Genomic DNA, 15047 nt, shown 5'->3' on the forward strand with positions numbered 1-15047 from the left:
TGTTTTAAAATTTTTTTTGTTAAGAATTCCATGAAATATAGTTAAGTTCCGGAGCACGCAATGACAATGTGATCCAGTAATTAAAGTTGTAAGAACATATGGTAACATGAAGTGCCTTGAGTTTATTGAAATATATATATTACATTACGCACAGCGAAACATCAAGATTCAAGTTCTGAATCACCTTCGAAAAGTGAAATTGTGAGCAACAAAAATAAAAGTAATAGTTCACCTGGTGGAGACTCCAGAGCAGCTTCAGGCGGAATTCTGGTGTACTCGAGCACCCTCTCCACTGACGTGATCTGGCTGACAACCTCAGTCATCTGGAGTATGCCGTGCTGGAGCATGCTGGTCAGAACGAGAGACTGCGAAATAGCCAGTCCCACGCCGGAGCCGCCAAAGGACCCTGCAAGACATGCCGCAGCCCGACGAGTGCTCTCACCGTTCAAACTTGCTCTGCTGGCCGTTAAAATTACAACACCAAGAAAGATAGCAAATAGTAGAATTGTACTTTGTATATACCGTATAGTGGGAAGGTCACATAGTTAAATTTTTAGTTGATTTTGGGGTTATACAAAGTGGGAAATTTAGCAAAGAGGGCTACAACTGGAGTTCCGTGCTGCTTCGGCTCTCTGCCGCAGTTCATTACTCACAGTGTCTGGCGAGTGGTGGAGGGCCAGTCTCTCGACAACCCATGACCAGATGTCTTCAGTGGGTCAGAGGTGGTACCCTCTGTATAAGAATGGTCAGGGCAGCACGGACAGTACACGACCTTCTGTTATCGTGTAGAAAGATAAGGTCGGGGAGCCTCAAGACAGGACAAAGCCGCAGCCCTCAACACGTCAGAAATGTAATGGCTCCTGTTCAAATTACCGGATACGCGAACCAAAAGTTACTGTGTAGTTGAGCAAGTGGTGTTCCATTATATGAGTCACGTGCTGGACACGTACTACGAGTTCTCGTCCACGGACACTTCCATGGCGATGGTACACGCGATGAAGTGAGACTTGTATCGAATGACGCCCTGGTACCACTCCTGAGAGCAATGTTGCCGCTGGTCACACAGATGTCACTCTGTTGCACTGTCTATACTTGTCTTGCTGCAGACAAGCCAGTTTCGTCAGTCAAGGTACCTCACGTGGATGCACAGTTTTGAGTGGAAAAACAATGTCTGCTGTCTCAGACACTAGTTCCTGGAGCCTTGGACTATAAAATTAACCCTTTCACTACGTATTTGATCTGAGAGGCCGCCTACCATGTGCGAATAATTTTCACGTCGTGTGTACACATACGACTGTAGCAGTCTACCGTTATTGCTGAGAAACAATTAAGAAGAAAAATGCAGTATTATCATATTAAATTATTCCTTCTTAATCTTTAAAGAGAAATAATTATTTTTTCGCATAGACAGTTTATTACGAAAAAAATGCGTAAACAACAATGTTTGGTCTGTTTCGAACCAAAACTCAGCCATAAAGGTGCATTACATTTTATACACGTGTATGTAGTGCCACATCGTTCGTCATGTTTTATGTGGTGTCGCCGCAAGGCACCACACTGGCTACGTTGTAGGCCTGAAATCGGCTGCGGTCCGTCTGTACACATCGGAACCGCGATTCGCCACTTCGACGCTAGCAGACCGAGCGCCGCCACTCGGTTAGTCTTACCGAGACATGCTAGCGCACTGCCCAGTTCTACAGCCGACTTGAATAGGAATGGTTCACTTGTTATAACTTCAGAGATCGCATCTGCAGAGACGCTATTTAGCATAGCCTTCAACTAAGTCAGTAGCTACGACCTAGCCAGGCGCCACATACAGTTTATGCATTGACTCTTGATCTACATGTGTGAAGCAATCAGAATTGTAAAGAAGTATTCGTAGTTCAGTCTATAACTGCACTTGTAAATATTATTCAAATGGTTCAAATGGCTCTGAGCACTATGGGACTTAACATCTGAGGTCATCAGTCCCCTAGAACTTAGAACTACTTAAATCTAACTAACCTAAGGACATCACACACATCTATGCCCGAGGCAGGATTCGAACCTGCGATCATAGCGGTCGTGCGTGTCCATACTGTAGCGCCTAGAACCGCTCGGCCACTCAGGCCGGCCTTAAATGTTATTGTACAAACTCAAGATCGAAGTTCACCGCTGATGCTGAATTAAAGATAAGTATTTAATTGTATTCCCGTCTATTAACTTTCTAATCACCTAAGATGTTCCAGATACATCCCGTCAAGTATAATTCATTGATCCTCACGTCAGCCTAAGTGATCAACGCGTGGTAATAATAGCCACTCGTTGTTATCAGACTAAGACTTACGGTTATTGGTACACATTTTACTCAAACTGCCATCGTGTCACTTTAGTCGACAGCGCACATATTTTTAGTGTAGCTTGCCATGCAAGCGTGTTCTCTTCTTGCTTCATTTGTGCTTCTGTCAGTTCTGTCATTCGCTATAATTCCGTTTTTAAGAAGAGCTCAAAAGCATTACTCGTTTCCCGCTTGTCCTACCACTTGAGAGCAAGAAGCTCATCTGTTGACTTGAATCGATCTCACTTGTTTTAAGCTTGTTTGTTAAGTGAGCAGGCATGCCTTTACGGTTTTTCGTTACAGTTCCACAAGCAGCAGTCACTGCGTCGTGCAGATAAGAAAGTAACGCTTGGCTGGTGTACCAAACGTCAACACACACTGTATGAACTTCACTAAGGTAGCGTTCTAGGAAACTAAGGTCAGTCCTTCCAGGTATGCCACCATTTACACCGAAATTAGATTCTTATGTCAGTTGCTGCACCCACATAAATAATAAAGTCAAATTTGACGACCACACAACACACAAATCTTTAAGCCACCAAATCTACTGCGGTTGGTTGGTATGTACTGTTTGACGAAGACACGACTTTTGTAGAGGAATACACTTCGTCAGTGCAAAAATTTTGAAATGGACGGATAACATCTGGAAACGATTTTCTGATATGATCCAAAATCCGTCTAATTTTCCCGATTTTGTCGTCCTACGGACCCTCAGTGTCACCAACAAAGTTAGAAACAAAAGGTAGCTATCTATTGGTGTGATTTGCGCAAACATTGGGGTATACAGTAAGAGGCAGTTGGTGCAGTAACTTTTTATTTCATTTCTTCTTACTTGTGCCATCAGAAAATTTATGGCAAGGAAACAATAAATTTCATCACCATGTTTTTCAAAATTCGTCTTCTCGAGTTTTGACTGACGTCGTTGCAAAGGTGCTCGTAATGTAAATTACATTGCTCAGCTATGTAGTTTACAATTTCTTCGCTGAAAAAAAAAAAAAACAAACAAACTTGGAAGCAGTCGTATGCAGTAGCTAATCATCTAAACTGATCATTTTTCAACCTGAATGACTGTTACCGAACTTACACTTCGAGGTCCAAATCAGAGTCTAAGTCCATCTAGAGTTATTTGTTTTTTGTTTTTGGCTTGTTTGACGGGCATATGCTCAGGCTCGTCTTCGGAGTCGGATAAAGAAACACTGGGAACATCGAACAATGGATCTGGATTTACTGGTTCTGCGTTTGCTGGTTCACTAATATTAAGAATATGTGTGGTGACGGATTTACCTTCAGGCTCATCAACGTCATTATCTGTTCAACCATAATCTTCTGGCTTGTGCATGATGAAGTGTCCATCATCATTTTGATTTAGAAGACTGAGTAGGTCATCTTCTGTAAATGGACATTAACGTCGTGTCATTTTATTCGATACCATGGAAGCCGCAGTGCACATCTACACCTACATCTACATGGATACTGTGCAAATCACATTTAAGTGTCTTGTAGAGGGTTCATCTAACCACCTTCACAGTTCTCTATTATTCCAATCTCGTATAGCGGGCGGAAAGAATGAACACCTATATCTTCCCGTACGAGCTGTAATATCCCTTATTTTATCTTGGTGATCGTTCCTCCCTTTGTAGGTCGGTGACAACAAAATATTTCCGCATACGGAGGAGAAAGTTGGTGATTGGAATTTCGTAAGAAGATTCCACCGCAACGATCGCCTTTCTTTTAATGATGTCCAGCCCAAATACTAAGTGATATTATAACGATAGTGATCTATAAAGAGGATTTAGCATTCAGCAAGTCGTTTCGGTAATTCCCGGTATTCCAACAATTAGATAGCATACTTTTACAACGATTATCTCCGACTTACTGGCCGGGTAGTAGAAGTTATACACACCTATACGACTGTAGTAGAGAACAATTGTAAATATTTCTCAAAGCAAGTCCTATATATACGTCTGGAGCCGTGAAACGGCTAGCGTATGTACACGTCTGGAGCAGTGAAAGGGTTAAAAAAATTTAAAAATTAAAACCTTTATTATCAGGATGATACACCTGGCCAGAAAACTTACAACGGGAAATCTGGCAGAATTGAAGCATAGATAATTGAACATGGATTCTGTTCGTGAGATATGGCATGTTACAGTTGTTTTGTACGAAATATGGCCAAGAAATACAGACTACTTTTTATTCTTAAACTGTAATGCCACGACGTGAGCAACATCCTTGTAAAAGTGACTCGTGTTTAAATAAAACTGCCAATGCTACTCCATCTGCCGTTGACAAGTATCTGAAGTTATAAACACTCATTCTTTTTTACAATTTTTAAAAAAGGAAATTGCTTTCTACACATTGACAACTACAACATTAAAGCATCTTAAGTTATTTGTACACATTTACGCTACAGACCAGATGACAAGAAAAAATATGATAATTTTGAGATATGTTAGATAAAAGAAATAAATAATACTTTAGATAAATTATGTCGAAAAAGATTTGCAAAGAAATAATATTGAACAGACTGAAATAGCAAAAATGAACGCTTGCAGACCACAAAATGTTAATCTTACCTTTCTAGTCTCCCAAGCAAAATACCACCATAATTAGGAAGATGTATACTGAAGAAATAGTTACGAGGAGCGTAAGGAAAACTGAAAGCTGTGAAATAAAAGAAACAACAGAAAACATCACGAGGATATGAACTTAGGACTTAATAGTTACTGGGTACGTGTGGGGAAAACGTTTGCCACAGCATCCAGTTTTATTTCGTATTTGATCAGGTTTTCGTTTGCTAGTGTGTACATTGCGAAAACAGATAAAGCATAGAAAACTGAAAAAATGAACAATATTATAAAACAAGCACTTCCTGTTACAGTAGTCTTACCTTCTGACAGGAGGAAGAAGCTGAAGGTGACGATAGTAGCGAAAATGCTACTAAGTAAGTCCAACCATATGCCGAGTGCAGATGCGTTCGTTACATACAGAAACCACGCTGACGTGTGGCGGTCCTGTAAGAAGTCATAGTTATAATCCGTAACGTACAGTAATTTAAAATATACATGTTACAGGTGTCGACAGTAGTGTAACCGTCACTGACAATGTTCAGCCACACGCCATGAACCAACACATACAGCAACGCTTGCGGAAATCGTGTTGTTATATAGCAGCAATAGTGATCTTCATGCGTAACAAAATGGAACAAAGAAGTCGGACAACAGCCTATGTTTCTTCGATGTGCTGTAAACGCTTTGCTAATTGCCAGCTAATATATTAATTTGATACTTTTAACGTGATCTATGCTCGTCAAGCATAACAATTTTTTTTTTATTAGCAGGAGTTACGGTGACGCTAGGTTGCTGAAAGGATGTGTAGAGACACGATTTCCTTTTGCGACATATTTCCACCAGGACAGTTAATATTTCCCGTTATGAAAAAACAGACGTTCGCATGTGTGTAAGCCTCGAATGTTGATAACTCTGGAAATAACTTCTTTTGTTCTGCAACACTCTCTTGTCGCTTTCTTATCTGTTTTGCTCGTAGCCTCTATCTGTACCGATGTGTCTAATTATGTAAACTGTCATTTCGTAGAATAATAAATACGATCAAATAGACACATTGCATTGTGTTTATTCACGTCCTTGACCCTAATGATAATTTTTATTTTACCAGTTCATTCTTTGGAAGCGTACGTAACTTCGTTTCATGATCAGAATTGCGCTGATTGGACGTTATCTCTTTAGCCGGCATTACGCCTGTCTAACTGAGACAACTATTAATTATAGTAATTATATAGAACCTACAAGTCCTATGATAGAGTGCGAACAAGATTGGTGTACTTGAAATATTAGAAATTCAAGGTCGTAGAATAATTAACACAGCCAGCTACTTCCAAAACACAATATTCCGTGTCATTCATTTAACATTTGATCTGGGCCGTCCACTTAACAATTAAATTACAATGGCAGCTGTGTCCAGGACTGTAATTGTAGAAGTATTATGCTATATGTTATGTTATTCAAAAATATGTATATACCAAGACTGTTTACCTTTTTCACGTAACGATACGACATGTACGAGAATACTAAGTTGAGATAAGTCTGAATGGAAAAGGAAACTTTGTCACAATAATCAAGACACAATTAAATAAAACCCTTAAATGCAAGAAACTCGTAAAATAAAGAATAAATAAAATTGTTAAAATTACGGTACTATGGACTACAACGAAACAAGGTAAGACATTGATTTACTCATAAACAGTAGCCTCGCTTTCAGTACCTTAATAATCCATTTATTTGGATCTTTTTTAGTAGAGAATTTGTACCTTACGGAATTGGCAATCGCTACGTAATTATTTTACATTTCGTAAGTTAGCCACAAGATGTGTGATGTTCATGGTTAGGCGCGCAGTTTTCACTAGCGATCTGCAGTTGTTTTCGAAGAAGTACTTCTTATCAGTAAAGGTGTGCAGTTCGCTGGTATCATCTGTGACTTGTTTACCCGTTCTTGGCAATACGGTCACTAACAGCTTCGATTAATTGTAATTTTTCACTAAAACGATTAGAACGGGAAGTGAGCATACTATGGCGTATTCGTCAAATGTAGAAAGGGTAAATGCCCCAGTGAAAATATGGTTGACTTTTTCACTTCAGCAAATGAGGTAATGATACCTAGTGCAAAGAGAAACTCAGTCGGCTACCGTCCTCTCGATCTAGGCCACTACACTCAATATGACATTCGCAGTGGCCGCTCGATGTGGTCGAGCGGTTCTAGGCACTTCAGTCTGGAACCGCACGACCGCTACGGTCGCAGGTTCGAATCCTGCCTCGGGCATGGATGTGTGTGATGTCCTTAGGTTAGTTAGGTTTAAGTAGTTCTAAGTTCTAGGAGACTGATGACCTCAGGTGTTAAGTCCCATAGTGCTCAGAGCCATTTGAACCATTTTTGAACATTCGCAGTACATAACACATTACGCGTACTCGGACCTCCAGAATAGGATGGAGAAATGTTGATCGATATTTTCACCAAAATCTGTCTCTTAAGAGTAAATACGTACTGAAAAGAAATTGTGGGATCTTATTTACTGAAAGACACTATACCTAACACCAGAAATAAACTGATATGACTTTACCTACCACAACAGCCACCCACCTGGTGCCCATCGAATTCCTTCCTAACTACATCTTGGATACTTGATGCTCTTATTGTTGCCAATCCGTTGAGCGTGTCGGAGAGATGAGAAAATACGGGACTTCTACCTGAAACAACGTGGAAGAGAAAAATGGCAGGGACAAAACATACCACCCAGTCTTTAGCTTAGGTAATACATGTCGCAAATTTTATTTGCTGTAATTATCCTTCAGTCCTAATATACTTAACAATAAATGAATATAAATAAATAAACTCATAAGACAATTTCTTGTGGTTGCTTCGAACAATATAAATTTCAGTATCGTTGATTGCGTATAAACACCCATGTATACTTACGGATGCCTTCAAGTCTCTTCACACTTCTCCCAGTAGACATGAAAAGTCTAGCCACAAAAATGAATACTCCACCCACTATGACCATGGGTATGATGAGGACGTAGTTCACCACTAGGACCATGGCCAAAATTCCGCAGAGCACAAGGTAGATCTGCAGTATTGAGAATAGTCATAATACTAAACCAGTTCTAATACTAATACCAGCTACAGTAAAGTCAGCTACAATAAAATATTTAACTGTAGGTCTATAGTTTAACAAAACATGTATGTTAAGTAAAAATATCATTGTACCACTGTAGCCATGACAGTGGAAGGCAATTGCTTAATTGATTGCAAAGTCAGCGAAAGATCAGATGTGAAAATAAAAGTCACCTTCAGACAAAATCAAGAATTAAGAACGCTGTGATGCTACAACGCAGTCCTCGCTATGAATTTTTTTCGCTTACTTAACACATGAAACTGTTTGTATGCGATGTATTGTCTAGTGTAAATATGTATTGTAAATACTATGTTTAAATTATGTAATATTTAACACTGGCAAGTCAGGGCATATTGAGTTAACGTCGAAGTCAGAGAGATTGTTTTGTCTCGCCTCTGGGCGCGGGATCGCGCCAGCGGGCAGTAGTAGCAGTGACGCCGTGCTCGGAGTAAGACGTACAGTCGAGTGCTGCTGGTACTAGCTGTGTTACGTCTAACGGCTAGCGCGTGGATCTAAGTACGACGGGAAAGTGATGGTCGGCGTATCTGGAGGCATGGCCGGGCAAGTTATTATGGATTAATGGGCATAGTGCTGAAGAAACGAGGACTTACATGTGAAGCGCACTCTGGGCCCAATTCGCAACAGTAAAAGCCCACTTCGACGTTGTGTCGCTGCCGTGGACTTCCGACGATCCACTGACAACGAGGGAAGTAAGATCTACGTAATTTTCGTAGTATAAAATTGTAGAAGGCTTGCCAGTGACTGTGCTTTTCTCTGAAGTTCAACAATTAATAACAAGCACTTTATAATCGAAGTGTTGCAGATACATTCCACCCGACAATAACACCAAGTAGGTTCCTTCCAGTCCTTACCTTATTGAACCGAGTGTGTCACGCCACTATCAAGAGAAAATATGTTAATTATCAAATTATTTGCATAGACGGTGAAGAGTAAATTTCAGACTGGTTATCGTAGTTAATTGTTGCACTTAATAAGCTTACGCCAACCGTAGTAACTTAATAATAGAGTGAATTGATAAATTTGATTATTAAGATTTATTTCAATGCATATTCAGCTGAAGTTAGTTCAGGGATATTGCACGAAACTATAAAGCTTATTCCACCTTACAAACCCCCAATTAGTGAATTATTATCATTCAAAACATAGTTAATCAATTATTGCAATATATTTCATTGTCAGTAGATTCAACTGTGCAAAGTACCTAATTTTAAAGACAGAATGACAGTGCATTGTTCAAAATCTCGATAGATAATTATCTGTGTTGTCAGCATTGCACTTAGCTGACAAATTATGAACAAAATTAGTACCAAAAGACTTATTAAAAGTTAACCATTAATGTTTAAGTGTAGTTAGATTTTATATGACTACAGAGCCTGACACAGCATTTACGTAAAAGTCCCCGTTCCACCTGCTGCGCTACAAACAGGTAAACTTCATTTTTGACGCAATTTTGCACTTACTTAACAGTACTGTCGCTCGTCAGTTGAGCTGGCGACCGATTTTTTAATTGCTTTTACAACTTAATCATTTATTTCGCAAAATTTCGACTGGCAAAATTTATTTCCAAATTATTTACATTATTTCATTTACTCATTCAATAACGACCAAGTTATAACGTCTCCTGTTTCCCGCGGAATAATCATTATTTATTTCGGATTCGGATGCCTTATCCCGAAGCGGGTCAAAAATCATAATTCACGGTCATTGTCAACTAGTAATTTCGGAAATACCGGGAACCAGGGGGGTGTTATAACGCCACCAAATGATTATATAGAAGTTCTGGAAGAAATTCTGAGAAAATAGGGAACGATGATGAGAGGAGAAAAGATATATTAATGCTCAGATATACAATATGAAACGTTCCAGTTACGAAAAATGTCTCTCTTACACCGATAAATCAGAATATTATGACCATCGCCCAGGGCGACGTTGGACGCCACCTGGTGGAGTTGCGGGCACCTGAAGGGATAACAAAAGTATGTAGACGAAGCAGACACGGACAGAGGATCACCTTAGCTAAGACATGGGCGGAAAATGGGGAAATCCACTGACATAAGCGACTTTGACAGAGACCAACTTACTATTACGCAGAGGCTGTACACCAGTATCTCGGAAACGGCGAAACTAGTCGAATGTTCACGTGCTACTGTCATGAGCATCTACGGAGAGTGGTAGAATGGCAGTGAAACTATCACTAGGCGCTTGATGGTAAGACGTCCACGGCTCTTCACAGAACGTGGGGTTCAGAGACTTGTATGCTCTATAAAATAGAATAGATGGTGATCTGCGGCACCTCTGCCGAAAGAGACAATGCTGGCACCCGCACAAGTGTTTCAGCTTACACCGTACGTTTTTGAACATGGAGCTCCGCAGCAGATCACCCCTTCGTGTTCACAAGTTGACCCAACCACATCATCAATTATGGTTGCAGTGGGCACGGAACCATCGAGATTCGACCGTTGGTCAATGTGGACGTGTCGGCTCTTCGGGTGAATCACATTTTTGCTACACTAGGTCGACGGTCGTGTGCCCAAACGCCGTCATCGAGGTGAACTGCGGCTCGAAACGTTCACCGCGGCACGGACGCAGACTGGTGGGATCAGTATTATGCTATGGGAGACGTTCCCCTGCCCTTGCATTGGACCTGTGGTAGTAATCGAAGACAAGCTGACAGCTGCGAACCACCTGCATCCCTTCATGCCTGACATTTTCCCCGACGGCATGTCATCTGTCAGCAGTATAACTGTCCGTGTCTCGGAACCAGAACCGTTCTACAGTAATTTGAGTAGCATTGTAGTGAACTCATGTTGAATCTCGGCGACCAACTTCGCCTGATGTATATCCTATGGAACCCATCTGGGTCGGTATCGGGCGCCATCACGGCTTTCGCAAATCAGCAGCCCGTTATTTACACGAGTTACTGTGAGTAGACATCTTATGCTGCATACATCCACAAACCTGCCAACAAGTGTCGGATCCCTAATACGCAGAATCAGTTATGTATTTCATTCCAAAGACGGACAAACAAGCTATTAAGCAGGTGCTCATAATGTTTTGGCTCGTCAGTGTAGATGAGGTTCGCTTTTAGACGCTACCTAGATTACTGATTAATTTGTTCCTTACATGGTGGGAAATGGACAGATCTGACGGAACTGTTGTTGTTACACACAGTAGAGGTCTTAAATTACGTTTATTGAAGGGCGGTGAGTGCCTGACTAATGATAAGATATTATGATTTCAAAATTAGTTACAGAAATACAAAATTAGAATCTCATATCGCTTTTTTGGCTGCATAAGTTGTACACGCAGAACCATCAGCATGATGACAGAATTTAGTGTTACACATACCTCTATACGTTCGTACATTTAACTGTCAGTGTCAGGTTGGACAGCATCACAATGACGACGAGCCCACATGGAGTGGTGGTGAAAATTTGTCCATGGTAATTTTAGAAGCGGGTGTGTAAGATGCATATTTCTGATATCCTCGTAATTTGCTATAAACATATTAGACATTCGTGAAAAATTCGTCAGCATCATCATCAATCAGTTACCCTCCAGTGCTGCGTAAAGTTCGCTTCTTAGAATTTTTCTTGTGTTACGATATTCAGCTTGCACGTGGATGTTATATGATGTTATCTATTCACCTTCGATTCAGATGTCATTCCAATCTTTCCTTAGGACTTGGAATGAGGCAAAGACCATGTTTCTCGTCTGGACACATGTTCCGCACGTTATACTTACATAACGATCATAATTAGTTTTTCCACTCCAGTCTGTTCCATTATAACTTTATTTCTATAGCAGTCCACCCTATTAATTCTCAAAATCCATTCCTTTAACTCTTGAAGGCTTTCTGTATGGATCTGCCATTAAAAGGCCATATCTCATACGGTCGAAACACAGTGCTTGTAAACTTATCGTTTCAGACACATTGAAATCTTTGTTTCGCTTTAGCGTAACTAAATAACTTCAGAAAATTTTACTTTTCTTTCATTTCTTTTGCTGTTCTTCGATTACTTTTTTTTAACTGGCGTAAACAAAAGAGAAATTATTAACTGGTTCTATGAGTTTAATGTTAATCTACAATTTTTTATGTGTTAAATACACATTAATTTAATTTAATTTTAGCTAATTATTAGGACGTAGTCTCCACATTTCAGCAAGTTTCTACATTAATTGTTGTAGTTAATATCTACACTAGAGGCATACAGTACAATGTCATCAGCAAAACTAAGGTGGTCTAGGTCTGTGTCATTAATACGTACTCCTTGTTCGTTTTCATAGGTTAAGGATTGAGAATAATGTATCTCTGGCATATACCGTATTCTTCAGTATACCAACAAATACTGGATTAATGCCTTGTTTCGTAAGAATTGTTCATACAAATTTTGTTGAACAGGAGTCAATAGTTATCTCGAATTCTATGAATTCCATGTGCAGTGATAGTTCATTTTCATTATTCCGTCCCGTAACGTCATTCACGTTCTGCCAATGGCCCATTGCGCTATATTTACATTGAAAATCTGCTTGGTGTACCCAGGTAGCCATTAACATTGGAACTTTTTTGAGTCTAATAAGCAAAATACAAAACATCTTCTTGAAATGCGAGTCTGAACTGCTCAGTTCAGTCTGATTGTTATTCATTGACACACTGGAATGTTCTAGCAGGTGATCAGTGACATCGCACAGGGATAATCGTGTATGGAGGAAGTCCAAGGTGATAGTGTCCTGTGAGGCAATGAGCGCAGAGGCAAGTCGGAGGCAAAGTCCTGTGCAGTGGTTTTTTTTCCAATGGATGGACTGCTAGGCGCGCCTGGCATAAAGCCCAATTTACTTTTTGTAACATTTGGTCCTTATCAAGTACATTTCTTATTAGTTTCCAGTTGGAACAATATCGAAAGATGTACATACTGTACCCTCAGCATATTCTATCTCTGCCATTTCCGCCATCGTGCTCAGAGTTTCCACTTGACACACGCCATCGTACTGGACGTCTTCAATAGGAATCTGTCCCTCATCGAAACAGTTTGCCACACGCATCCGGCTGAGTGACCGGCAGACTCAGTGTCATCTGTGCTTCCCTTGACGACTCTGCCACTGCACCTGTCGTCACTCTTTGGCACCATTCTTTAAAGTTGCTCATCGCTTGCGTCCTTGCTATTGGGAATAATTGATTTACTCACAGGAAATGCTGGTGGAGCAGATGAGCAGTGTCACCTCATCCTTGAAAAGAAACTGAAGAACCATTGTTTGGTTTTTGTTCTACTTTCGCAAGAACTCCCCCAATATTTTGTAATGTTGTTTGCTATCATTTTCATTTTTTTAAAGTTGTTGTAAATATTTTCTTGATCATAAACCGAATGTGAACTCCGGAAACGTCATAATGCTAGACTATCTGACATGTTCCATAATCCTACAAGAAGTTGATGTCATCGATACTTGTCTGCAATTATGTGTATCTGTCCGACGGCGGTTCTTGAAAACAGTTGTGCGCTTTTCTCCAGTCGATTGGTACTTTCCGATGGCCTGGTACTAGAAGAGGACCAATTGATTACATATCATTCGGATAACATCTAACGGGAACAAAACTTGACAATTGTAGTTTATTTCCAATTTCATCATGTCAGTATAAACTCTGATATACTACCAGTGGAACAGCCTAGTACGGTGTACCAGGTAATTAAAAGTCCACAATCACAATTTTCAGATTTATTCACTGGTAGGCTGTTTTCGTTATTCAATCATCAGCATGCTGCTTGTATGGAATGAAGGTACCTAGGTAGGTATACGTCGCTTACCTTGTGGTGCACCATACACTCATATCTAATTGGGAAAGCGCCTTCCAGGAGGTGCAGCACAACGTTAAACCTTGCGAGGTAGCTCCTGGCAAGCGTCATGTACCTACCTATGTATCAATTTACCTCAAGTCCATACTGGCAGCACACATTGGTGCTTAAACCACCAAAACAGGTTGCCGGTGAATAAAATTGTATATTGTGATTCTAGACTTTTAATTACCTAGGAACTACGTTAGTATCTGTCTTTTTTGCACTATGCAATGTTTGGAAGGTGGAGGCGTGTTACAGTCTTCCACATTGAACCAATTTTGACAAACTTAATTCAATATTGCTCTATTTCCCTTATCATGTTCTGTTTTTATGCCAGTATGATGACTCAGTTACTGAATGGATAATTTCCATCCGATTACTCACTTCATGTACGACCAAAACTTCTTAAAGGTTTTTGTCAAATTGGACGGTAAAATTTTCTTTTCGAAATTATAGAATACTTCTTGCATTACTCTCCTTATGCTCAGTTTTATTTGATCTGCTTTTGTTTTTCAATTAGACTTTGACTTCACTTAAATCTCTGATGAAGTTTTCTTTCCTTTTGTAGCAACTTTCTGACACAGCTATTGAACCACAGTGGGTTTTCCCACCCCTGACAACCATACTCGGCACATACAGGCCGAAGGCGCATTGTACAATGCTTCTGACTTTCATCTATTTTGCTCCATATCTTCGTCCTCAGAACAAAGGTCTTGACTGTTCATTTGCAATTTCATATTTGCTCTCAATGTTTTTGCTTTTCTTCAATGACGAGTTTATATTTGGATTCTTTGCTTGTTTATACTAATATCAATTTCGAGTAGTCAAAAAAACTGTTTGACGAGTCTCTCTGTCTCCACTGTTGCATTTTGGTCATCAGCCAATGGGACGGCTTCATGATTTTGGAATCATGAGGTGATATTAGATTCAGAAGGATGTAGGTTGCAGTAGGTACTGGGAGATGAAGAAGCTTGCACAGGATAGAGTAGCATGGAGAGCTGCATCAAACCAGTCTCAGGACTGAAGACAACAACAACAACAACAGAGGTGATATTGTTCGGACGAGATTTCTTCCATACGTTCCTGGTTTTATGTTTGAGAAGTGATCTGGTTGGTTCTGATTTTTGTCTGGTGTTGATGCAGCTGCATCTGAGGTTCTAAAATGAGGAAGAATATGGCTGACATCTTT

The 15047-nt window shown here is 40.1% G+C and overlaps 1 protein-coding gene across 1 annotated transcript in view; it reads right to left on the reverse strand.

Annotated features, from left to right (window-relative positions):
- LOC126334647 (ATP-binding cassette sub-family C member 4-like) overlaps window positions 1–15047 on the reverse strand; it is a 261187-nt gene that overhangs the window by 52611 nt on the left and 193529 nt on the right. Inside the window, exons 16-19 of the mRNA XM_049997092.1 lie at window positions 7808–7958; window positions 7472–7578; window positions 5208–5331; window positions 233–406 (exon numbers count right to left, since the gene is read on the reverse strand). Of these exons, the coding sequence (XP_049853049.1) occupies window positions 233–406; window positions 5208–5331; window positions 7472–7578; window positions 7808–7958 (556 nt within the window). The remainder of the gene's footprint in view (window positions 1–232; window positions 407–5207; window positions 5332–7471; window positions 7579–7807; window positions 7959–15047) is intronic.

The sequence above is a fragment of the Schistocerca gregaria genome, chromosome 2, assembly GCF_023897955.1.
Source record: "Schistocerca gregaria isolate iqSchGreg1 chromosome 2, iqSchGreg1.2, whole genome shotgun sequence".
Taxonomy (NCBI): Eukaryota; Metazoa; Arthropoda; class Insecta; order Orthoptera; family Acrididae; genus Schistocerca; species Schistocerca gregaria.